At 44.8% G+C, this 25310-nt stretch overlaps 1 protein-coding gene across 1 annotated transcript in view; it reads right to left on the bottom strand.

Moving 5' to 3' along the window:
- Nucleotides 1-256: 256 nt before the first annotated feature.
- CUNH12orf56 (chromosome unknown C12orf56 homolog) overlaps nucleotides 257-25310 on the bottom strand; it is a 54018-nt gene continuing 28964 nt past the window's right edge. The window contains exons 6-13 of the mRNA XM_052753480.1: nucleotides 25152-25296; nucleotides 20506-20612; nucleotides 19002-19091; nucleotides 10909-11032; nucleotides 7745-7819; nucleotides 7219-7293; nucleotides 4169-4347; nucleotides 257-2110 (exon numbers count right to left, since the gene is read on the bottom strand). Of these exons, the coding sequence (XP_052609440.1) occupies nucleotides 1984-2110; nucleotides 4169-4347; nucleotides 7219-7293; nucleotides 7745-7819; nucleotides 10909-11032; nucleotides 19002-19091; nucleotides 20506-20612; nucleotides 25152-25296 (922 nt within the window). The 3' untranslated portion in view covers nucleotides 257-1983. The remainder of the gene's footprint in view (nucleotides 2111-4168; nucleotides 4348-7218; nucleotides 7294-7744; nucleotides 7820-10908; nucleotides 11033-19001; nucleotides 19092-20505; nucleotides 20613-25151; nucleotides 25297-25310) is intronic.

The raw sequence follows: 25310 nt of genomic DNA, 5'->3' as shown, positions 1-25310 counted from the left end.
GTGTTGTTTACAGGCAGGGAACACTAACGGGAAGTTGGAGACCATCCAGCCTCATCCTGCTACACAACAGAGGAACAGAAAGAGACAGACAAGGCCTAGAAAGAGCACCTACTGGCTTGAGGTCAAATAGTTAGTCATGTGAGTCAGAACTAGAAACGAGATTCCTGAACGAAGGTTTCATTTCCTGTACATTTATTTTTGCAAAATTATAATACCTAAGACCTTTAAAAGTCAAACTAAAAAAAATTCATACAAATAAGACTAACAATTTATTATAAATAATCTGCAGACAAAAAATATTTTTATCGATGTGTCAAAACATTATTTTGCAAGTCACGGTATACCGGGCTGTTTCTGAGTTGAAAGCTCAGGCCTGCGTTTATGATTTTCTGAAAAGTCTTACAATGGCTCTGCCTCTGTGTACTTAGTATTGTGCTGACAATAAAACAGGCACATAAGACCTTGCAAATGGGGGGGACCTGTGACGCTGGTGAATTAAGTCAGGACTGGAGCTGCGAGGACGGCCTGCGGGGAGCCGAGCGGAGTGAGGAGGCGGCTGCAGATGAGCACCGTCTTGATGCATCTGAGATCGGGAACAAATGAGAAGGATCCCTCCTCACCCACCTACAGTCTCTCCGTGGAGCAATTTGAGAAGCTAAAAGGGTCTCCATGGGTACATTTTAAACACAAAATCTCATATTTAGAAGCCGATTTTACTGTGTGTGTGTGTGTGTGTGTGTGTGTGTGTGTGTGTGTGTGTGAGTGTGTGAGTGTGTGGTGCTGGGCACTGAACCCAGGGCCTCCCACACGCTAGGCAAGTGCCCTACCATCATCTGAGTTACATCGACAGCTAAAATAGGTCTATATTTAGAATATTTACAAAGCTGTATAAGTATTAAATCTAAAAAAAATGTCTTGGACAATCAGTCAAAAGTTATGCAAATGTTATAGTATTAAAAAATGGTCACTGTAAAATAATTGATTTAAATATTGCTGGACAAATTAATGGCAAGAACCTAAGAGAACCTAAGAGAACCTCCTCGGTGAAGTCCCCAGCTGTGGTTCCGCTGCCCGCCGCTGGCCAAGCTGGCCAGGGAGCACTTTCTTCAGAGACTTTCCTCTGGTCCTTCCTCAGGCCATCATATGCTGAACAGAAAACCCAGTTCTGGTGTTCTTAGACGTCCAAACCCAACAGCTCACAGGGAGGATCTGGGGACTCTATTAGTGTATGGCCACACAGTGTGGTGGAAGCCCTTTGTGAGTGGTTGTGAGAGCCGTGAAGTTCAAGAGTAGCCTCCCTTCCACAGGACTGCTCAGACTGCCCACCCCCCAGGCAGGAAGCAGGTGCTCTGCCACAGGAACTCCAGCCTGTTTCCCTTCTTGGCCTGTGCACCTGTGACTGCTCCCCTGCCCATTGCTGCCCCGATACTCTAGCCGTAGAAGATTTCCAGGTGAAGGAGAAGGTGCCGTGCATTGCCGGGCACCTCTCTCAAGTTCACTGTGTAGTCTGTACTTCCTACAACCGTCCAGCTGTGGGTGTTCCAGTGGCTTCTACCAATCACCCTTATTGCACCAACAGAGCCCACCAGATAGATTCTGCACACCGAGCTGCTCTGTGCTTCTGTGCCCTGTACTGTGTTTCACATCTGTGAGAAATCTTTCATTCTGGAGAGGCACACCACTTTACACATGTCAAGAAAAATTTAGACGGTGTTTGTGGTGCTTAGCTTTTTGTTCCATTTTTCCTGTGCAGGATCTTGAACCCACGTCTTCACAGATGCTAGGCGAGGGCTATCCCACTGAGCTGCATGCTCTCAGCCTAGGCACAGTTACTTAAAAAGTTAAGGCTTCCTAAAGAGGTGCTAATGAACATTTAACTAAAAGCTTTACAAGATTCTCTCAAGGAGAGCCAGATAGTAAATAAGTCAAAAGGCTGTTTCTCGTAAATATGGACTTCAATAAACACTTTATATTTCATCTCCTCTAAAATTTTGCATATTGTTTCTGTTCAATCAATTGTAGAACTTCGTGACAGAGCTGAGTGGTGGGCTCCGTAATAGGGTAGCACACAGGGAGCCGCTTTTCCAAGGCTGGCATATGAATGAAGTACCTGCAAGACACAGAGAAACAAAACACCATTAAAAACGAGAATTTTCACATTGGCTCAGCCAGTGTGTTCACACTCACTGCACAAGGTCGGGGATGGGGGGAGTCCTAGCCACGAGACGCAACATTTTCAGACTTCCAACCTCCTGTACTCAGGACCGAGAAAGTCTTTGCTATATGTGCATTTCAGTGAGCATACATACTTCACTTGAGAAAGGAATTAATAGTGGAAATAGTGGAAAGGAGTTAATACTGCCATGGAGGCAGTAACCAAGACAGGACAGGACTGTTTTCACCAAAGTATGTGCAAGAATTCTGATGTTTGGGTTCCTCAGACAGTGCACAGAAAGGGGCAGATGGGGGGGGGGGGCAAGCTCAGCTAACCCATCAGGACCAGTCAAGAGGAAAGAGCAAGGGATTAGCTCCCACATCCTCTACATAGAGGCTTCTACATAAGAATGTAGACAGCCTTCAGCCATCCCCTAGGGGGGTAGCATCGAATGGTTCTCAGCCCTGAGTGAATAACAGAATCACTTGGGGGAGCTTTTAAAGACTGTCACTGCCCAGGGTGGAGATTAGCCAAAGGGCACACAATCTTCCTGACAGGGTCCTGCTGGGAGCTCCAGCCAGCTGTGGCTATCCAGGAGTATGACACGGTTTTTTTGTTTTGTTTTGCCAGCTGTCCTGATTGTTTCTATAGTTTATAACTAGGTCTTTTATAATTAGGCTAGGCATGATGACATATGTGATCATTATAATTACAGCACACAGGGGCTAGAGCAAGAGGTTTGCAATGAGTTCAAAGCCAACTGAAGCTACATAGTGAGTTCCAGACTAGTCTGGGCTCCACTGCAAGACCTTGTCTCAAAATGGAAAAGCAGATTGGGGCAGGAGTTTTGTGCTATACATGCTATAACATGGATAAACCTTGGAAATATGATAAACGAAAGATCTGAGGCAAAAGGTCACTTGTTGGACGATTGTCTGGAGGAAGTGTAAGTGGTTGCCAGCCGCTGAGAAGGAGGGGGGAATGGGATGTCTGCTTAACTGGTACTGGGTTTCCTTTAGATAATGACCATGTTCTGCAGTTCAATAATGACAGTTGAGAAATATTGTGAAATGTATTCAAAGCTATCCAATTTTATGCTCCGAAGGGGTAAATTTCACGCTATATCAATTTTTCCTGATGAGAAGGAAAAGGAAGTTAGAAAGTGGGAGGCGGGGGTGCTGGGGCTGCTTTGTGGGGTGGTCCACTTGGAGCCAAATAAATCCCTTTTATGGTATCCAGAGTGGACCTTCTGGTGTAATGGCACATGCTGGAAAAAGAGAGTCGACACAGAGGGCTGACTTTACTCCTTTTGAAGCCAACACAAAGCCATCATGGATGCCTCTGCATCTTTTGATGTCTCCCTCTGAACCAAGGGTGAAGCCACGTCCTTCTCGGTGATGGCAAAAACCACCTCAGCTTTTCTCGAATACGTGTTAGCTCAGGGTGTATTGCTGAGTGCATTTGGCCTTGTTAGCCTTGAAGCCAAAGTGGAACCCTGAGGGGCGGCAGAGCCAGATGGGACAGATGGACGGATGGACGGAACCATCTGGCTGCTGCTGCTGCTGCTGCTGACTGTTCTCTCACCGGGGGTGACACGTGTAAATAAAACAAACCAACAACAGATCCCCCAGTGCGTTTGTTTACTGTCCCCCTTTCCTGACTGGTCGCCCCCAATGCGTGTGCAGCAACAGACTTGAACTCACGGTTCATAATGTATCATCCCCTTCATCACTAGGGCTTGTTACCCTAGAATAAATCGTCACACTTCTATGCAATGTAAGCTGTGCACAGGCCAGTGACGATGAGTAACGGGTAGATTCTGGGCTGGGGACACCCCTCAAAGGTTCTTAGAACTGTCCCCAATCCCACCTTACCTGTGATCAAATAGAAGTAACACTAAAAACAAATGTGGAATTTCCATCACCGTTTACCCTACCTACCGGGTCCTGTGGGCGGTGTCCTCGAAAACGAGCAGCGGAGCCTTTTGGTTGGGCGCGTTCTTTCCTTCCTTACCTGAACTCTTCGCTGTGGTCGCTCCTGATGTCCTGGGCGAGAGCCTTGCTGTACTGCAAGCAGCTCTTGAGGATGTAGAACTGCTGGTACAACAGGACCGCTTGGCAGGGAGTCAGCAGCTGCAGCGAGGCCGAGAGCCCCTTCGCCACCCGCTTCACAATGCTGGCCACAAAAGCCATCTGGATGAGGAGAACGCAGTTACGCGTGGGCACAGGGTACCACCCGCACGCACACACCCTGTTCCAGCTGTCAGCCTCACTGACAAGTCTCGGCTGAGGCCCTTGCCACGCTTCTTCCAAGGCTGACGGGCTAGTTCCCTCTGAGATGGTACTCGGTACCAGATCACAGATCAACAGTGATTACCATTTTAATTTTTAGCACTTTGATTTTTTTTTTGTTTTCTATTTAAAATTACATTTTTAATTATTTGGGGGTGGCATGTTATGCGTGCACGCCACAGTGTGCACACAGAAGCCGGCAGACAGCTTTCTTAAGGCAGTTCTCTCCCAGGGGATGAACTCAGGTTGGCAGCAAGTGAATTACCTGATGAACCATCTCCTCGGCTCACAGCACCTTGGTTTTACGAGGTTTTACGAGTAGGTACGTCCAATGACCACATCCCTTAACGGTTTCTTTTATTACAAGTTTCTCTCAGGTGGTCTTTTTTTGCCCCTACTGCTCAGAGCTGGCTTAATACCTTCACGTGTCCGTATTCCCTTGCCTCGGGGTGCCTTTCATCCTGACAGGTTTCATGGTCACAGACTGGCCTCAGACTAGACTCAGTTCCTTTCAAGAGTGATTGAGGGACTTCCATATTTGTTTGAGATCCTTAGGAACTCAGCCAGATCGTAGAGCCTACGATCGCTGCATAAGGTAAGTAGGGGTCTTTCATACTGCATAGACAAATATGGTTAAATAAAAACTATGGTGCTCCTGGACGATTCTGAGACCGGCTGAGCTCCGCGCACTGCTGAAGGAGCCATCATCGCGGCCTTCATCTCTTCTGGGCAGTAGGCTAGTCTACCGATAAATGTGCACCATGGCCCTGGCCAGCTTTGCGTAACTGTGTCATAGGGATCTATCTGTCAAGGGATGACAGACTCTTCAGAACACACTGAATGTCATCGCTCTGGAAAAGTAGTTCACAGCTGGGAATGGGTCCACCGGGCATACGCTCACATATGGAAAGAGAATACATTACCTCGTGACAAGAACTCCACTCGATACCTTATCTCTGTGTGTGTGTGTGTGTGTATGTGTGTGTGTGTACGTACATATGTGTGCTATGGTGTGCAGGCCACGACCCACCTGTGCAATTCAGAAGACAGCTCATGGAAGTTTTCCCTTCTCCCACCACACTGGGTTCAGGGAGCAAACTCATTTCCACAGGCTTGTCAGCAATCACCTCTACCCACTGAGCGATCTCATCAGCCCCAAACACTACCTTTTGAAGAGATTTCTGGTAAAAACATGTGTTGACTCATGGAACACATGAATGAGCAGAGGGAAACTAAGTTCGGGGAAGTGGGAAGAGATTTGAGGGATGAAGGTTTCACAAAGATTAGTTCATTAGATATTTTGTTGAGCATCTAGCACTCTAGACATATTCCTGTCTTCAGGCCCCATGGAGACAGCCATTGTCTCTGTCATGATAGACTAATCTGTAACAAACCTCAGCTCACCAGCGCTCGGTACGGAACAGAAAAATCTCTGTCATTTGTTCACACTACACAGCCCTTCCAGGTCACTCGGGAGCACCAGTGGGCGGGACCATCACCGCGGGAAACGCTATAGGTAGCATTCCAGCAGGAAAAGTGAGCCTAGGGAAGCGTGCTATACAAGCTCGCACTTCTGCCCAGAGTGACTCAGGCCAAAGTCATCAAGTGAAGAGAGAGGTCCAGTCTCACCAGGTGCCTAGTGGAAAGTGTGCTGGGAGACACAGGCCACCGACAGCTACCACAGGACAGAACCACAGGACAACAGAAGCCAGTGCAAACTGCCACAGTGACAAGCTCAAGGGGGGAGGAAGGCACGCCACGGTGTCCACTGTGTGACTGTGAGGGGGGATCTGACCCTGTGAGAAGGTCAGAGAATCACCTTCCCACTCCAGGAACTGGCACTGAGGACTCAGAGATGAGTGGGGGTTAACTGGCCGGGAGAGGGGGGAAGGGTATTTCAGACACAGATTGCTACAGCTTGTGTTTTCAGGTGTTAGAAAACCAACCCCCCAAGTGTGACATGGAAGGACACCACAAGAGCCTCTTGAGATATGGTTCTTCCATCTTGAACCAACCAGCCTCCAAAATGAGCCAGCCAAATGAACCTCTGCCCTTTATCAATCACCCACTCTGTGGCACTCTGTTGTAACGTAAGAGAATAGGACCTACCCAGAGGGAAAGATCCTGCAGTGGAGTCAGTGGGGGAGGGGGGCTGGCCACTGAGGTGAGAGATGTGCAGGGCAGGATGAAGGAGGGACCAGATGAGGAGGCAAAGCTCTAAGATGCCCCGCCCTGTGGGCCTGGGAGGGAGGCTGGCAAAGGGAAAAGCTGCCCAGAGATCACCCAGCTGACAGCAAGGCACGGCAATCCCATTTTTGTTTTAAATAGCTCCCTCTGGCCACGATTTAGTAGAATGACAGACATGGACCATTTGGATGTGAATGGAATCTTGGAAGACGTCAGAGTTGGGAGCAGGGTGTTGGCTGCAGGGGCAGAGCACATAGCAATCACAAGTGTTCTGCTCATTTTCTACTTATGGCAAATGTCCATCATTTTAGTCACATTACAAGCCAGTAACTAAACATTTTGTTTGCTACATATATCTTCAAGGTTTTTTAAATAGAATAAAGCTAATCTTAAGCCCTAACTTTAATACACTTAATTCCGGTCTCAAATATAAAAACATTTTCTTTTCATTAAATAATAAAATCATCAAGTTTTATCTTTTGCTTCTGCTCTGTGGACTCAAGTAAATCCTAGGACAATGCCTGTGTTTTATTAATTAAGCACATAGCATCGGGTAAGCCGGGCCTTTTTCTGCTCAATACTCACCGTGGGAGGGCAGCTTTGTAGAAAGGACATCATCCAGCTAATAGCAAACTTTGTGGATCCCAAGCCAAGATTTCCCTAGAAACTCAAGGACACAAGTTATATTCCTGAAGTCTAAGTCGGATCTAAACGAATTCTCACTCCCAAATACGTTTTTATCCAATCCTCATCAATCAAATCTTTTTTTTGTTTTTGTTTTTGTTTTTTTTTGTTTGTTTGTTTGTTTGTTTTTCAAGACAGGGTTTCTCTGTGTAGCTTTGTGCCTTTCCTAGAACTCACTCAGTAGCCCAGGCTGGCCTCGAACTCAGAGATCCACCTGCCTCTGCCTCCCGAGTGCTGGGATTAAAGGCGTGCACCACCACCACCCAGCATCAATCAAATCTTTAAAAATCAGTATCTGTAAACCTGTAATAGCCCTGAGGAGAAGGGAGTATCCCTGAGGCCAGTTTTAGAGACTGTCCTCCCAAAAATGTTACACTGTTGACCATAACCTAATCAAATTAGAATTATAATAAAATATGTGCTGTACCTGCTGAAAGACAAGAAGGATCTCATAGAGCAGGGCTGTCGCCGTGTCTGTGTATTCCAGGATGAGCGCCTGTAACTAGAATATCCAGTAATCATCAATGTACTGCCACAGGCTGGGCCACAAAAGCCATTTCCCTTCAGGTCCTTGACAAAGGATTTCTGACTTAAATTTTTATGTGTGATGTCCACTTTTCATTCCCAGAAAGGTGGCTTTCATGCTGGGCTGGCTGACTCAGGCACGTCATTCCAGACACTAAAGAGCCTGGGCCACGGAGATCACAAATTCAGGGCCTGTATGGGCCACTTAGTGAGACCCTGTCTCAAAATGAAAAGTGAAAAGAGAGCTGTGGACTATAGCTTAACGCTAGCGTGCTTTCCTCGCATGTGTTCAATCCCCAGTACCACCAGAACAAAGCTACTCCGGTAAAGAGACAAAATGTTTAATGACCCACATGTGGATTAGGGAAAGATACAGTAATCTAGACAAAAACATGGAAAATCTGCACATTGGGGTCCACAGTATCAGTCAGATCAACAACCTTACTTCCTTTCACGGTGTAAACATGCTCCTTAAGATTGAGGCCAGAGGTTCTCTAAGGGATTTGGGCTTGTGCCAGCTTGAATTTCTATTCCTTCTATGGAATGGGCATAAACGGGACTCAGAGACCTCTGCTCACGAGATCTCCAGGCAGTTGAGAGGGCACATAAGCCACTCCGATCACAAGAACTGCCTATGGACATGCTCCAGGCCTAGGCCCTGCCGTCATACTGTGTGCAGGATGAACTCTGGTGTCTCCTGTCCTCTTATACTTGGTGACCTAATCTGTGCTGTCTCTTGATGGCCACACCGATTGCCCAGTGCAGAAGATCTGAACGTCCTGCAGACATGAAACCTACACCCGTCCGTTTTGCCCACAAGACATTTTCGTGGGGAAATACTATTCGTCATCCAGACTAACAAACACAAAACCAAGCTCAGGGCTTCCCCATTGAAACCAGTCTTCTTGCTGTGGATCGTATCTGACTCTAGGCCAGATTCTAAAACGTGTCTTCTAGATTCCATACTTGATTTTCATGTCAGGTGTCAGTTCAGATTTCTAAGATATTCTGGAATCTACCCTCTTCATGAGTTAGCATCTCTCTTCCTCTTGGTGCATTTATTTAACAAACATGCATCAGACCCTGTGTTAGACATTGGAGGCTCCCTGCCTACCCTGGTTGAATACACAGCCTACCAAAGAAACAAGGCCAAGCTAGCAACTGAGTAAGGAAATGCACAGATATGAACTGAGTCAAAGGTCCTAAAGAAAAACATTTCAAGTTAAGACAGCTCGGAAGAGGGCTAGTCTCTTCTGGGGGCCAGGAAAAGCTTCCCTCTTCTTCTTTTGTTTTTGAGATAAATTTATTTTAGCTGGGTGACACATACCTTTAATCCCAGCAATTGGAAGGCAGAGGCAGGTAGATCTCTATGAGTTCAAAGTCAGACTGGTCTACAGAGCGAGTTCCAGGACAGCCAGGGTTACACAAAGAAACCCTGTCTCAAAAAGTTAAATATATATACATATATGTGTGTGTATGCTTTGCCTGCATGTATATATGTATACCACAGAGGGCATTAGACCCCTAGAACTAGAGTTACACATAGTTATGAGTTACTGGTAATGTGGGTGCTTGGAACTGAACTTGGCCCCTCTCCAAGAGTAGCAAGTGCTCCTAACTGCTGAACTACCTCTCTACTCCAGGGCTTCCTTCTGACTTCCGTCATCCCTCAACTAAGCTGCACTCCCACTCTTCTCCTCCTCCTCCTCCTCCCCCCCCCTCCTCCTCCTCCCCTTCCTTGAAAAGTTCTTACTATACAGTGCAAGGCTGACCTACAGCTCTCCGTTCACCTGCACTTCTCAAGTGCGGGATTGCCGGGCATGCGTCACCATACCATGTATACAGTAGCTTAACAGCTGAACTTGTCTGTGTACCGCGTCTCACCAACTCTCCAGTCTCTATTCATTCACTCTCCCGTTTCAAGGAGTGTGTCAGATGTTCCACGTACAGGCCTGGTACGTCTCATGGACATCTGTCCCTCTCGCCAGCTTATGAACTAGTTTGATGGTGAGTATTGTCGAACTTGTGGCTGCAGAAATTATGTCTGCTTTGTTTACTTTTTGGACCTCTGCCCAGCACAGTTTGCTCTAATAAATAAATTAGTAAATACGTACTGAGGGGATACGCATATTTTACCTTCTAAAACATAACTCTAATTGTCTGCTTAAGAACTGTCAAACCAGCCAGGCGGCGGTGGCGCACGCCTTTAATCCCAGCACTCAGGAGGCAGAGCCAGGCGGATCTCTGTGAGATCGAGGCCAGCCTGGTCTACAGAATGAGATCCAGGACAGGCTCCAAAGCTACACAGAGGAACCCTTTCTCAAAAAACCAAACAAAAAAACAAAAAAAACATCAAACCATGTCCCACCCTTTAGGAAAAAAAAAATCAATGTTGACTTGGCTCAAGATAAATTGATTATAAGTGCATACATTCTCTTGAAAATATGCTTTCTATACAGTTTAATGCTATATCTAATGATTTGCTAAAACATTAGAAAAAGAAGTGACTCATTGCATGAGCACTAAACACTTGTTAGGATAAAATATAGCCCAAGTTGACCTTGACATTTGGAAGACATTCTTTTGCAGGTTTTTTGTTTGTTTGTCTTTTGGTAAAATCTCCGCTATAGAATTACATGTATTGGAATAATATTCACAGAGACATTTGGGCAGATGAATGTCATTTTTAAACATTATTATTTTCCTTAGTTTATATACCTGAAAACATAGATACATTAATATTGGCCAAATCGCTAAGATTTTAGGTTAATAATCAAATATATCCTCTTGGCCGGGCGGTGGTGGTGCACGCCTTTAGTCCCAGCACTCGGGAGGCAGAGCCAGGCAGATCTCTGTGAGTTCAAGACCAGCCTGGTCTACAGAGTGAGATCCAGGACAGGCACCAAAACTACACAGAGAAACCCTGTCCTCGAAAAACAAACAAACAAAAAAATGTCCTCTTTAACGTTCACATACTTCTGTATTCTGCAGCATCATGCTCCACATTAGAACAGAGAAACGAGAGCCCCTCTATGCTGCAGCCGACCCCCCAAATTCTTTTCTCACCTGAGCATCGAAGGAGATGTCGGCTGACGTTGAATCACACGGCGGCTGGTCATTCGATGGGGAGCAAGACTTTGGAAGCTTGGGCTTGCTCACTAAAATCACTAAGAGATTAAACAGTGTTCCCCTAAAAAAAAAATCAATAAAAAGCCATGAATGGGTAAAGCTTTTAGAAGGAAAATAATGGAGTCAAACTTACAGACACTATTTTTTTTCTCTTTTTAATTTTTTGAGACAAGGTTTCTCTATGTAGCCTTGGCTGGCCTGCTCTGTAGACCAGATCTGAAACTCAGAGATCTACCTGCCTCTGCCTGAGTGCTGGGATTAAAGGAATGTACCAACACCACCCTGCTAAATGTATGTTGTGCTTAGCTTGAATTTTCCTAACTGACATGGAACATCTTTTTTTTCTTTTTCCCCCAGACATTTAACTGAGTTTTTGGACGTTTAGACAAGCAGGTGACTATCTCAAAATGAGTTTATTTTAATTTTTGTAGAAATTTAAATAAAATTGCAATATACAATAAACTTGATGAGGTTCTGGGTTGTTGTGCATAGTAGGTGCTCTCCGTCAGAGCAAGCATGGGTCACATGACCCCAGTGTGTCTGTTCATTCTTTATTCCCTCACTACCTCAGTCAGGTCAAGTCTCAGTAGCACCTGACATGTACTGGGCTACATCCCCAACCCCTAAAGTGAGATACTTTTGTTTGTTTGTTTGTTTGTTTGTCGAGACAGGGTTTCTCTGTGTGGTTTTTGGTGCCTGTCCTGGATCTCGCTCTGTAGACCAGGCTGGCCTCGAACTCACAGAGATCTGCCTGGCTCTGCCTCCCGAGTGCTGGGATTAAAGGCGTGCACCACCACCGCCCTGCTGAAATACTTCTTAAAATGCTCATTTGACCCCAAGTTTTTACTTCAGAGCCCCCTCCCTTTTTTTTTTCTAAACTGAGCCTTTTAAGGATCTTCTGCACCATTAAACATTATTAGCTATTGGTGAATAAATTCATTTTAAAGCTGAGGTCTTTTCCTTCAGATGCATTTTAACTGTCCATTAACCCACACAAACAAGTCGTACACATGGTTGACAGTATATGATACCTAATTACCTAACAATAAAAAAAAGAGTCACAATTGAAACTGTGCATCCTGAAAAACTGAGTCTATAAGAGTATCTTCAAATGCTAAGTACAAGTCCATGTGTGGCTGAAATGGAGCCGAAAGCAAGCCACAGGACTATGAACTCACTGAGCACAGTGATGTCTCCCTCGTTAGCAGGGTGGCTGAAGGACGTGGATCATTTGGACCCAGAAATCCAGGACCTTCTCAGGCAACACAGTAAGATGTCATTTAATAATTAAAAAGGTGTGGGAGGAAGTTAGGCATAGTCACTTGGGTAGAGGCAGGAGGATTACAGAGTTCAAGGTCATCCTCAGCTGTAGTGTGTTCAGGGCCAACCCCGAACTACATGAGACCCTGTCTTAAGCGAAAACCAAAGAAAGGAAAGAAGTAAAGAGGCAGGAAGGGAGAGTGGGAAGAAGTAAGGAATACCAGCTATAAAACAGGAAACAATAACATAGCTTTGAGGTACAGCAGTAGTGAAATAATTTAATGGTAGGACCACACACACATTCTCTATGAGCATGAATGCACTTTTCACAATGAAACTAGGAACACTATAAACTTCCTAGGCTTTTCACAATTATTTAAATCATTACCATGATCAGAAGCCCATAGTCAACCAAAATGCTAAGAAATATACAGTTCTGTTTTCCAACTCAAAAAGCTGGTCTGTAGCTGAAGTTTTCCTGGTCTTGCCTGGCTCCCGTGGCCCTGCAGCTGCTTGGACCCAAGTAAACACACAGAGGCTTATATTAATTAAAACTGCTCAGCCATTAGCTCAGGCCTACCACTGACTAGCTCTTACCTTTTCTCAGTTCTGCCTTCACATCCTGCTTCCTCTGTGTCTGGCTGGTGACTCCTGACTCAACCTTCCTGTTCCCAGAATTCTCATCTCTGCTTATCCTGCCTATACTATACTTCCTGCCTGGCTACTGGCCAATCAGTGTTTAATTATCAAACAAATCAGAGCAACACACACTCACAGCATACAGAAAGACATCCCCAGCACTAGTCTAATTCTTAACATGCACTGTATTTCTAAACACACACACAATAGTAAAGGTCATTCATACTATCTACTGTTTTATTTGTGCTATCTGAAATGGCCAGTCTTGGAGCGGGGAGTGTAACTCAATTGGCAGACTGCTTTCTCAGCATGTACAGGCCCTGGGTGTGAGCATCAGCACTGATGGGCATGAAGGCACATGGCTACAGGCTGAGTGCTTGAGGGCGTAGAGGCAGGAAGATCACAGTTATCCTCAGCTACACAGTGTTGAGCCCAGTGTAGGCAACATGAGACCTGTTCTCAAGTAATAAAATAACAAAACAGTCAAACTCACTTTTAGAAGGCCTTCCCCATCAAAAGAACATTCCTTTTTTTTTTTTTATTTCTAATACTCTTCTGTGTGTTTGTGTTTGTGTGTGTTGTACATGCACAAGTGTGTTTGGGCATGTTCCTATGCTCATGCAGAAGAGGGAGTCTGTTATCTTAGGCTATTACTTTCTGTCTTACTCCTTCAAACATGGTCTCTCATTGAACATGGAACTGGGCTGGCTGGAGGCCACAGCCATCTCCCTGTCCATGCCCCACCCCACCCCCAGCACTGGGGTTACAGGCAAGCACATTTGCCAGGCCTTTTATGTCCATTCTGGGGATTTGAACTCAGGTTCCCACGCTTTCCCAGCATGCCCCCTTACCCACTAAACCATCTCCTCAGCCCAAGAACACTCCTTTTTGAAGCTTTGAAGTTTGAACTGACATTCTGTTCTTCATTCTATTTAATTACAGTCCTTTATTTTCAGTAACAGTTTCTTTTCAAATCTGAGAGAAAGAACTCAGAAGTTCTAGGTCGCTTACTGCGATAATATATGAATTCGACCACAACACCACCAAAGTACAAAAGAACATGGCACATTTCAAGAATGCAGCAAGGTGAGTTGAACTAACAAATTTCCCACTTTTGGAAATAATAAAGAGGAAACGCTAAATGAACACTGCTTCTTTATTTCCTCAAATGGAATTTAATTTGAAATTCACCCTTTCTACCAACTGACTTAATTTAAAACTCTCTGGACCAACAATTAGTCAAAACGTAGCTTCATCCCAAAAATAGCAACTTCTAGGATTGACATCACAGACTTAAAAACTGTCCCAACAATTGAATGATTTTATTATTCAGATTATTATTTATGATACATGGATTTTAAGTATATTATACTCTATTTTAGAGCACAAATGTTGGAGGTTAAGTAGTCTGTGATATTGTGGAAGGTAGCATTCTAATATGGCCTCCAACACTCCTATCCCACAGGAGTATACAGAGCCTACAGGACCTGTGACTGTAAGTGGCTATCACTCATGACTGGGCTATATTAGACTGTAAATATGAAGGACTCATCACATACAAACCAAGGCCCATCATTAGCTGACTTTTCAGTCAGTTCAGAGGAAATGATCCTGGGTGGGAATGATCTAATTCTCAGAACTCACGGATGGAGCCTGCCAACTACAGCTGCTCTCTCAAACACCACTCACATGAGCTTAGGAGGGAACTGAATCCAGTCAACCCCACAATGGAAAAGTCTGGACTAAGGAGCCCAGGACCCAGCTAACTCTGCCCAGAGTCCTGATCCATAGAGACGAGAAAGAATAATCAAACGTTTAACTCGCTAAGCTTACGCAATTTGTCACAGGGCAATAGATTTAATACTATCATATTACATCTTTGTTTTCATGGTAATCCTAGGCATATCAAAAGTGCCTAAAAATCAACATTATCACCACACTCTACTATTTGAGCACACATACTGAAGGCTAGGAAAAGAGCTAGCCTTGTCTGGGAGGAAGGTTTGCTAAAGCTGATAGGGTCAAACCAAGTTAGAACAATTAAAGGCCACCCTTATAGCCAAGGGAGGGTGTGGTTTGGGTTTTGTTTTGAATTGGGATAGCAAAAAGCAGAAACCGGTAGAATTGCTATAGACCTTGCTTAAGAAGAACTTCTTCCTGCCCTTGGTTCCCTTCTGCTTCCCTTGAAGGTCACCTCAATCATGAGGACAAGGACAGCATGAGAAAGATGGCAGGCGGGGGCTGGAGAGATAGCTCAGCAGTCACCAGTGCTCTTGAAGAGGACCTGGGTTCGGTTCCCAGCACCCATGTCAGGCAGATCACAACCACCTGTAATTCCAGCTCCCAGAGACCAGATGCCCTCTCTGGCTCTGTGGGCTACTGCATACACGGTACACATAAACTTACACACACACACACACACACACACACACACACACACACACACACACACACACATAAATACAAAATAATAAATCAGTCTTTAAAAACCAGAAAAAAACACATGGTAGGCTCTGCCAGGAAAGCCTCCCCTTGGCACCCTATGGGCACTGAGCTCCTCTGGGATCTGACTTCCCTGAACCACTGGATTACTGTTTCTCTCAATCTCACCAGAGAAGTTTCTTTTTACCGGAGATGGCAGCTAGTACAGGGACCCCCAACTGGTCATTGACCTGCAGTATGAAGAGACTGTGGCGAGCTCCGCCCTAAGTGGGACATCTATGATCAGTCACACCTCCTCCTTCCGGGGTTCTGGGATCATTGCAGATGAGGGGCAGGAAGAGGGAAACGCTGGGAAGAGATGCTTCAATTTTGTTTTTTCTGGATGTGACAGGCCCAGTGCACTCGTGAACTCACGGCCATGGCTGTGACTGTGTGCACAAGTCCTGCGTAAGATCGAGCCAATCAAAATCCCAGCAAGGATGGGGGAGGGCTCACAAACCTCCACCTGGAGCGGGCACTCTGGGCAGTTGATGGTTAATGGGGGAGGGGGTCTCAAGTTTTCTTCTGGATGTGGCCATCCATGATAGGCAGCCCACGCTGCAGGAGATGGCGCTACACTCATCCATATATATACCAATAGCACCAATCAGACTCAGTGGTTTAAAAAAAAAAAAAGTACATGAAGTAGTAAGGGAGATGGGGGTGGGAATATGAGAGCCATTGGGAAAAGCACAGTGTATACCGTTTGAATAAATAAATAAAATGTTTTTAACATAACAGAATACAAAAAGGAGGAAGCTGAGCCCTGGCTGGCCCTGCAGAGGAAAGCCTCACTACTTATGCTAGACTGCTGTGTGGGAAAGGTTCACGTCTCCACATTCCTTTGGACGCATGCTTCTTATTTATCCTTTGACGGTTTCATGAATGTAGGTAAGGAATTTTAGCCATTTTCACTCCCAATTCCCCTGCCGAACTCCCCTCCCCGACTGAAACCCTCTTCCCCAACAAGTTCCTCTCTGCTTTTGTGTGTGTGTGTGTGTGTGTGTGTGTGTGTGTGTGTGTATGTGTGTGTGCAAGTGTGTGTCCACTAAGTTAAATAGGGTTGTTTGCATAAGCATGGAGGGGAGGTTTTGTTTTGTTTTACTGGGTCAAGGGAAACTATCAGTTAGACCACATTAAAATACCTTTCTTTGGCACTGCATCCTCCCCATTAGTAAAACTTACAAGGTCATTCATGAAAGGTCACAGTTACAGTCATGTGCTACATGGCAATGTTACTGTCCTCAGTGACAGCATGCTGAAGTATGGTCTCTGAGATTATAAAGCAGAAACTTCCCATTCCTGGGGCTAAAGAGGCAGCTTGGTAGTTAAGAGTGCTTACTGCTCTTGCAGAGGACCCTGGCTCAGTTCCCAGCACCCACATGGTGGCTCATAAGTGCCTGGAACTCCAGTTTCAGGGCATCCAGAGCCCTCTTCTGACCTCAAAGGCTCCTGCACACATGTGGTGCACGTATACACACTCAGGCACACACACATACACATTTTTAAAAATAATTAATCGCTGGGCAGTGGTGACACATACCTTTAATTCCAGAACTTGGGAGGCAGAGGCAGATGGTATATATATATATATATATATATTTAAGAAAAACACCCTTCCTATCACACGATGGAACTACAGCCATCCTAGCACTGTTCTTCCTACACAGCATTACACACGTGACGCAGAGCTACTAATCAACATGCTGTGTTTCACGTCTTATAAAAATATAGCACAACAATTCTACTAATCACAGCATAATGCTTGGTTTTTATAACAGCGATGTTACTGGTTCATGGATTTACTCTACTACGGCTTTCAATCATTATCTTAGAGTGTGTGCCTATGTGTACATAATTTACTAAAACAGAGTATGCTGGGGCAGGAGAGAGGCCTCAGCTCTTAAAAGCATCGGCTGCTCTTCCCGAGGGAAATGCAAGTTCATCCTCAGCACCCACAGGGTGGCTGGCTTACAACTTCCGGCACCTCCAGTCCTGGGTGATCTGACGCCCTCTTCTGGCCTCAGTACTGCATACACATGGTGTGCAGACAAATATGCACGCAAGCAAACCACTCATAAAATAAAGAGTATGCAATGTGATGAAGGCAACAGCCTTCATAGATCTCATGCATCTCTTTACTGAATCTCACTTGCATCATGTTCTCTTGGTGACTGAATCACTTATTGTTTAATGGCCTTAGGCAGCATGATATGAATATATGTACAAATATACACATACATTCCATGTTTTATATGTGTGTGTATACATCTATATGTGCCATATAGCCTAGGTGTCTAGTAGGCTATCCCAACTAAATTTCTATAAGTAGACACACCCCCATGGTTAAGCAGCCCATAACTATGAATAAAAATATGACTACAGTAACTCTTACTTTAGCAAATATAATTTTCAGCTGTGCATAAATTCTAATGGAGATTCTGTTTCGAAGGTTTTTACTGCATGATGGGTCATTTGGTCTTTTTCAAGTCTACCGAACTACAACAGAAGGTATTATGCTAAGAAAACCTTTGTACCCTTACTGGTGCAGAGGGGCAGAAAGAATTCAGCAGGTGCCAATTAATCTCCACAGCTCAAAAGGACATGGGGAGATAGGAGTGTAATGTGCGCACAGGGCTGAACAGGGAAGAGAGAGGGCAGGGAGTTTTAGGAGACTGTTGGAACACGGATCAAGAACAGAGAGGTGCGAGGGGAATTCTCGGTGCTTGTGAGAAAACTCCAAGAAAACGAGAGTCTTGTGACCTCAGTTTCTTCAAAAAAACACAGAATTATTCTTGGAATGTGCTTCCATGCCCCTCCCAGGTGTAGTGATTATTTTATCTGTGCAACCCAATAAAGTTTATCCGAGGATCAGAGGAAAGAGCCAGCCACTAGAGTAAACACAGAAGTCAGGCAATGGTAGCACACGCCTTTAATCCTATCACTCGGGAGGCAGAGATCCATCTGGGTCTCAATGAGTTCTAGGCCACACTGGGAACAGAGCCAGGCAGTGGTGGCACATGCCTTAAATTCCAACACTAGTTAACCGTAAAGGTTTGGAGGTCTGTACAGACACACAGGAAGTGACAGAGCTGGGCCGGAAGAGGAAGTAATGTAGCTAGACAGAGAGAGCAAATGAGATAGCAGAGCAGAAAGGCATATAAGTGTGGGTAGACAGGAAGTAGGTCTCTCTTTGGAAGCTGAGGTGTCGGTGAGGTGAGGTTGGCTTGTGGCTTTTCCTATTTCTCTGGTCTCTTGGATTTTTAACCCGGATATCTGGCTCTGGGTTTTTTATTTATTAAGACCAGTTAGCATTCGTCTACACCCAGGTGCAGCAGACAGGAGTGAGTTCACTTCAGCTGTTGTTTTTCATATGCCTCCATGGGAAAACACGGTTTTGCCATGTGCAGCTTGTCCTTGTGACTGCACACTTTACTCAGGCGACTCTTCTTAACGCTCAGAGTATGCATTGCCTGAGGCTCTGACTTCAGCTGGCTATGGCATGAGACTTTAGTCTCCCCGGTTCCCGCCGCCAACGAGAGCAGTACACAGAAGACAGTAAAAGCATCGGCAGAGACTACATGGTCCCAACGTCTTCTTAAAACACAAAAGAACAACACAAAAAAACATACGCACACACAAATCCTTACTTCTTAGCTGCCAGCGTGCTCAGTCGTGATGATTCAACTTCTGTTTCTCTGAACATCTGTCCTAGGGTCTGTGTAATTTCAATACATGCCCTAGGAAATAAGAGAAAACAAAACATAAACAACGAAAATGACATGGCTCCACAAGGTCAGAATCCCACAAAAGCAGTGAGCCTTGAGAGAACTGCTCTCAGATATTCATTTAGCAAACTGTCCATCAAACTCTGTGCATCAAATTGCCAGCCCTGGCTGAGTACCTTGCCTGGGGCTACTATACAGTAGGAGGTCAAAAAGTGCCTACTGACTGAACGAGAGCTTCATGTCAGGATCAAGCATGAGCATTTTTGAATGCATAATTTTTTTCCAATGATTAATTTTCAAATATTTGTATGTGTCTACCTGAATATAGGTTTGTGCACATGAGTGCAGGTGCCCACAGAGGCCAGGAGCTCTGGATCACCTCAGAGCTGGAGTCACAGGGGGTTGTGAGTCACCAGATGTGGGAGCTGAGAACTGACGGGTTTTCTGCAAGAGCACTTTGTGCTCTTACCCCCACTGAGCTATATCTCCAACCCCTGATTTTCCTTTTTTAAATATGTCTCTCTCTGAGGCAGCTATTTCCCCGTTTGAGGGCAGTCCTTATTACTAATTCCTTGTATGGGTACTAAAAATGTTTTAAATGCTATTTTAAAAAATTCATGTGAGAGCATGGCGTGGTAGCATAATCTATGATCCCAACACTTGGGAAAGAGAGGTTTGAGGCCAGCCTGTCAACATAGTGAGTTCTAGGATATTCCAGAGTACAAGACCCTGTTTCAGAAAATTAAATAACAATAAAGAAATAATTTTTAAAATTTAAAAATCTAAGCCAGGTGGTGGTGGTGAACGCCTTTAATCCCAGCACTCGGGAGGCAGAGCCAGGCGGATCTCTGTGAGTTCGAGGCCAGCCTGGTCTACAGAGTGAGATCCAGGAAAAGGTGCAAAGCTACACAGAGAAACCCTGTCTCAAAAAACAAAACAAAATAAAAATTTAAAAATCTATGTAAAGCAAAAGTTGCAGTACCCCTAACCGTTAATAGTGCATATATTTTGTCTAGTATCTTCCATTTATTTTTAACACCTTACAACACTGGTTCTCAACCCTCCTAACGCTGTGACTCTTTAACACAGTTCCTCAGGTTGTGGTAACCCCCAGCCATGAAATTATTTCACTACTTCATAACTGTAATTAAACTACTATTATGAATCATAATGTAAATATCAGGTACGGAGCCCAAGAAATCACGACTCACAGATTGAGAACCTCTGCCTTAGAGGACTAATATCCAACTGTCTAGTTAGTACTTACACCAGCTTGTTGATTGTCTAGTTAGTACTTACACCAGCCTTGTTGATGTCTAGTTAGTACTTATACCAGTTCATTGATTCTCTAGTTAGTACTTACACCAGCTCGTGGATGTCTAGTTAGTACTTATACCAGCTCATTGATTCTCTAGTTAGTACTTACACCAGCTCGTTGACTCTTTGACTTTTATTTTGAAGAGCACTCTTATCCCTGGACTCTGGCAAATACTCATGAAGCTTGTTCACTAGGAAGTAGAAAAGCTCACTGGTCTGCAAAAGCAAGTGGGGAAGGAAATAATGAAGCCGCCAATTGTTAAAACTCCGCCCACACATAACAGGACAGAGAAAACATCTCTTCCATTCAAGAAGTGATTTACAACAGTTTCTTAAAACCAGCGGAATTCAAACAGAAGACACTGTCATCCAGGTGAAATACCAAGAGCTGGGATTTCAGTGAGTCCGGGCCCCGGCATCGATGAAGGCCATCCAGAAGTACATGTAAGGCCATGGTAAGGCCATGAAAAGAGTTGAGTGACACGAAGCCTAGTGTGCCATGTAAAAATAGTGTAATAACAGTGTAATAATAGCCAATAAAAGCAGTGGAAAAACAGATGAATATTTTTGATGATACGATTGAAATACAGATTGTCATTTTTATCCAAACACACACTTAGATTTGAGCAACTCATATTTCTGTGTTCCTGCTCAAGTCCACCAGCTAAGCATGAAAATAAGCCGTCCATAAAATCAGGAAGGCGGTACAAGAAGTGCGCAATCGCTTCTCCTTCCTAGACCCCTGTTGTTCATGGTTTCCCCGACCTCTGATGATGAGTGACAGCTCACACTACTTAGATGGGGGTGCCTGGGGAGGTCAGAACAAGGCATCAGATCCCCTGAAGCTGTAGACGCGAGTGTTTATGGGCTGATCTGTTACAGTGCTGGGATCTGAACCCCAGTCCTCCGCAAGAGCAACAAACCACTGAGCCATCTCTCTTGCCCCACAAAGTTGACTTCTAAAGAGGAAATGTAGACGGAAATTTTGATTTTCTTACCCAGCACCGAACATTGGAAGTGCTTCTAATCTCTCTGCTTCAGTGTGAGCTCCAGGGGATATCACCCAGGCTCTGGCTCCCAAAGCCTGCCAGGGCTTTAGCTGCGGCTGGCCGTGAAAGATAATCTTTTTTTTTTTCTTTTTCTTTTTTTTTTTTTTTTTTTTGAGACAAGGTTTCTCTGTGTAGCTTTGCGCCTTTCCTGGAACTCACTCTGCAGCCCAGGCTGGCCTCGAACTCACAGAGATCCGCCTGGCTCTGCCTCCCGAGTGCTGGGATTAAAGGCCTGCGCCACCACCGCCCGGCTGAAAGATAATCTTTTTAATAGAAAGGTTAATCCTCTTGAAAGGATTTGAGAATGATGTCTTCCTTAGTCAGAGATGCTAACTTTGAGTAAATGAACATGAGAACAGACCTGGGTTGTGGCAAAGACAGACAGTGAAGATAAAACTCCCGGATATCTGTGGTGCATATGGTCAGGACCATGGAGGACCCACGAAAACATGGAAAGACTTAAAATAAAGATATACCCCTGTGACCTCTATTCACTCTGTTCTTTCACGTTCCACAAACTGAACTCAAAGATCTCTTTTAGTCCAGCTAATGACGTTATGCTGAAGGGGACTAGTATTTTCAAGTGTGAAGCATGAAATGGGTGGTTTTATTCCTAAACTTCACAACAGATTATTTTTTCACAGGAGAATATGATTTCAATTTAATAAAATAGCTTCCAGGACATGGGATATGCATGCACTGTGTTGGGCCTGAGCATGCTGTGGTAGGTTAGAGCCCTGAGTCAACAGCTGGAGTAGCCATGCCTGGTTCTTGAGGATAAGAACTCTGTCCCAATCACACTTCCATGTCTAATGCCTGTGACCACGCCTCACACTGATTAGGAATGTAATAAATGTTTGCCGAATTATTAAAATGCTACTGGTGATGCTGAAAATTGACATTGCACAGTACAGTAGCCACCGGCTACCAGGGGGACTATTTAAATTGACTAAAGTTAAAATTCCACTGCCTCTGTCCTTGGCCACATCCAAACGTGACAAATAGTCACGTGCAGATAGTGTCTACGGAACCGAGCGCCACGAACTACAAATATCGAAGAGTGGTAAGCACAGACTAGGTCCAGAAATCAAAAGGAGCAAGGTGCCTCGGCTCCTCACCAAGGAGAACAGGGAAGAGAACCATGGCATTTGAGCCGAGCCTTGAAGGACAGGTAGGTCTTTACTGAGGAGAAAAAAGAAAAAAATGGAAGATGTGTACTACAAAAAGCAAAGAATAAAGGGGCGGATGGTGCTGGAGAGTACCACCTGGTGTTGGAATCATCACACCCAGCTCAGGGTGGGCGGTTGGTGGTGCACGCCTTTAATCCCAGCACTTAGGAAGCAGAGGCAGGTAGATCTCTGTGAGTTCGAGGCCAACCTGGTCTACAAAGCTAGTTCCAGGACAGGCTCCGAAGCTACACAGAGAAACACTGCTTTGAAAAAACAAACAAACAATACATGATGAGAGAGATGAAGGGTGGGGTTGGATGAGCTCAGCCTGGCCTCATTCTCTGCCATCTTTCTGCTCCACAGCAACGCCACCTACATCAGACTTGCTTTAAGACTGGAGGTGCTTCAATGGCCTCCAGGCCAATACCACCAACAGCTACACGCTTCCTCCTCTCTAACCCCAGGTAGCGCCTGTTCTCCTTAAAAATCCACTTCAGGGCTGGAGAGATGGCTCAGTGGTTAAGAGTACTAACTGCTCTTCCAGAGGTCCTGAGTTCAATTCCCAGCAACCACATGGGGGCTCACAACCACCTGTAATGAGATCTGGCGCCCTCTTCTGGCCTGCAGGGATACATGCAGACAGAACACTGTATACATAATAAAATAAATAAATCTTTAAAAAAAAATCCACTTCAAATCCTCTGTTCGGGTTGTCCAGGTGGGTTTCTCTGGGCCCCGCCCCTCCAGTCCTCTTCCAGCCCCTGGTTCTACATCTGACAGTCCCGGTGCTAAGTGATTACTGGGTGTCCCAGGGTGAGTTCACCCAGGCACTGAAACACCTCCCATCTCCGTTTGCTCACTTCCCTTTAGAGGTGACTCTCAGCCTTGGGCTCGAACCCTTCTTTAGGAGGGTTAGTTCCCTGAGCATCTTCTCTAGCCAGATCGTGGCTCCCCACTGATTACCCTGCCCTGCCAAAACAAAGGCCCTTTTAAATATTACAGCCTCACGTGTTCAGTTTACTAAGGAAGTCTGCAGACGGTCTTTAGGCAAACAAATCCACACAATTAGGGTAGATGAAGTGGATAATGTACAGGCAGGGGAGGTCTGCAGTTTCCTTGGGGAGGAGATAAATGTCTTTAGCCTTTCCATATGAATTTCATTTTCATAATCAGTGTCCTTGGTTATTTTAGTGCCTGGTGCCTATCTCTGTATTTCCCCACAACTCTCTGATTCCTAGAGTCAAAGTGTGCACGGCGTGTTCCTAATAGCATCTACCACTTCTGACTATTCAGACGGTGCAGCGCAATGCCCTGACCCTGCTGTGATAAACTGACCCGTTAACTCTCTCCAGCTGCTCTTTCATATCATTAGGGTCGTTGACCCTCTTGATTGGCTTGAGGCTGCTGGCCCAGCGAACCCACATCCCAGGGACTTCCTGAGAGCCACCCACACTAAGACAGCAGGCCGCTCTCATCTGGAACACCAACACGGTTATTCACCGGCATACAAGCACCTCACAACGGCTTGAAGGACTGAGTGTCTGTGCACTTCACAGCTGCTCGCTAAGAAGGAGGCAGCCACGTGGGTGGCCAGGGGCACCGCAGCCGCCCGAACGCCTGCCCACCATTTCTCACCGTGACTTCTTCACGCCTCCCAGTAAAAACTGAGAACGGAGCACTTTTAACTTACCACGTGAGAATCAAGCTGTCAGGACTCACTGGGGATCACATTTCTTAAAAAAAAAAAAAATACTAATCCTGTGCTTAAAGGCATTTTTTTTCTTGAAATGGATTTTATTAACAATATATACAGTATCTGACACCAAAGCAGTATAACTGAATGAGGGCTGAAGCTTGCTGTTTTCTGATTGGTTCTTACTATTGTGAGGCTAGATACATAAAAGGTAGAGTTCAGACTTCTATCTTCATGTCCTTAAAACTTTCTTTAAAATGTAAATAAAGCCTTTTTGGTTGGGAGTGGTGTGGTGGTTGTGGGTAGGGGGAGAGCAGAAGCAGAATGCTTTATTTATTTTTTTATTTTTATTTTTTATTTTTTAAATTATACTCATGATATTCACTAATTACACTCATGATATTAATCACATTTGTGGTATTCATAGATTACATTCGCAGTATTCATTCAATTATATATATATATTTTAATTTTAAATGTTAAAGGCATTTTTTTAATATATATTTTTACTAAAGGAAAACGTGTGTGGAGAAACTTAAGAAAATCTCCTTTTCCTCCATCTCCCATGCCAAAAGCTGGCCGCCTACCATCTCTCCTTGGACAATATCAACTCCACGTTTCACTTGCTTGGTATGGTGCCTCTCATTTAGTCCCATCTTTCCCCATACACATGCGTGTTATCGAGTACCTCACAAGATTTTAAATATTAAAACATGATGACATTAAATATAATCACCGTTTTAAAATGCAGCACCAGAATACGACTTGTATTCCTATTCTAGTTCATGGTTAGATTTGATAACCAGATAAGACAAGTTTTAAAGACGAAGAACAAGACACTTACTTTCCAGAAAAGTCTTTTCAGGATGAAATTTCTCTGGGCTGCTACTCTAAGTTCCGTAATTAAGCACAGTATCTTACTTAAAGTGTTGTCTTGAAGAAAAAGTTCAGATTTAAGCTGGCTGAAGTGCTTAATTTTCTCCTCGGATCTACAGAAACACGC

Source organism: Peromyscus californicus, unplaced genomic scaffold (genome assembly GCF_007827085.1).
Source record: "Peromyscus californicus insignis strain IS unplaced genomic scaffold, ASM782708v3 Scaffold_24__1_contigs__length_46423439, whole genome shotgun sequence".
In the NCBI taxonomy this organism is placed as follows: Eukaryota; Metazoa; Chordata; class Mammalia; order Rodentia; family Cricetidae; genus Peromyscus; species Peromyscus californicus.
This window is presented reverse-complemented; position numbering and strand designations above follow the sequence as displayed.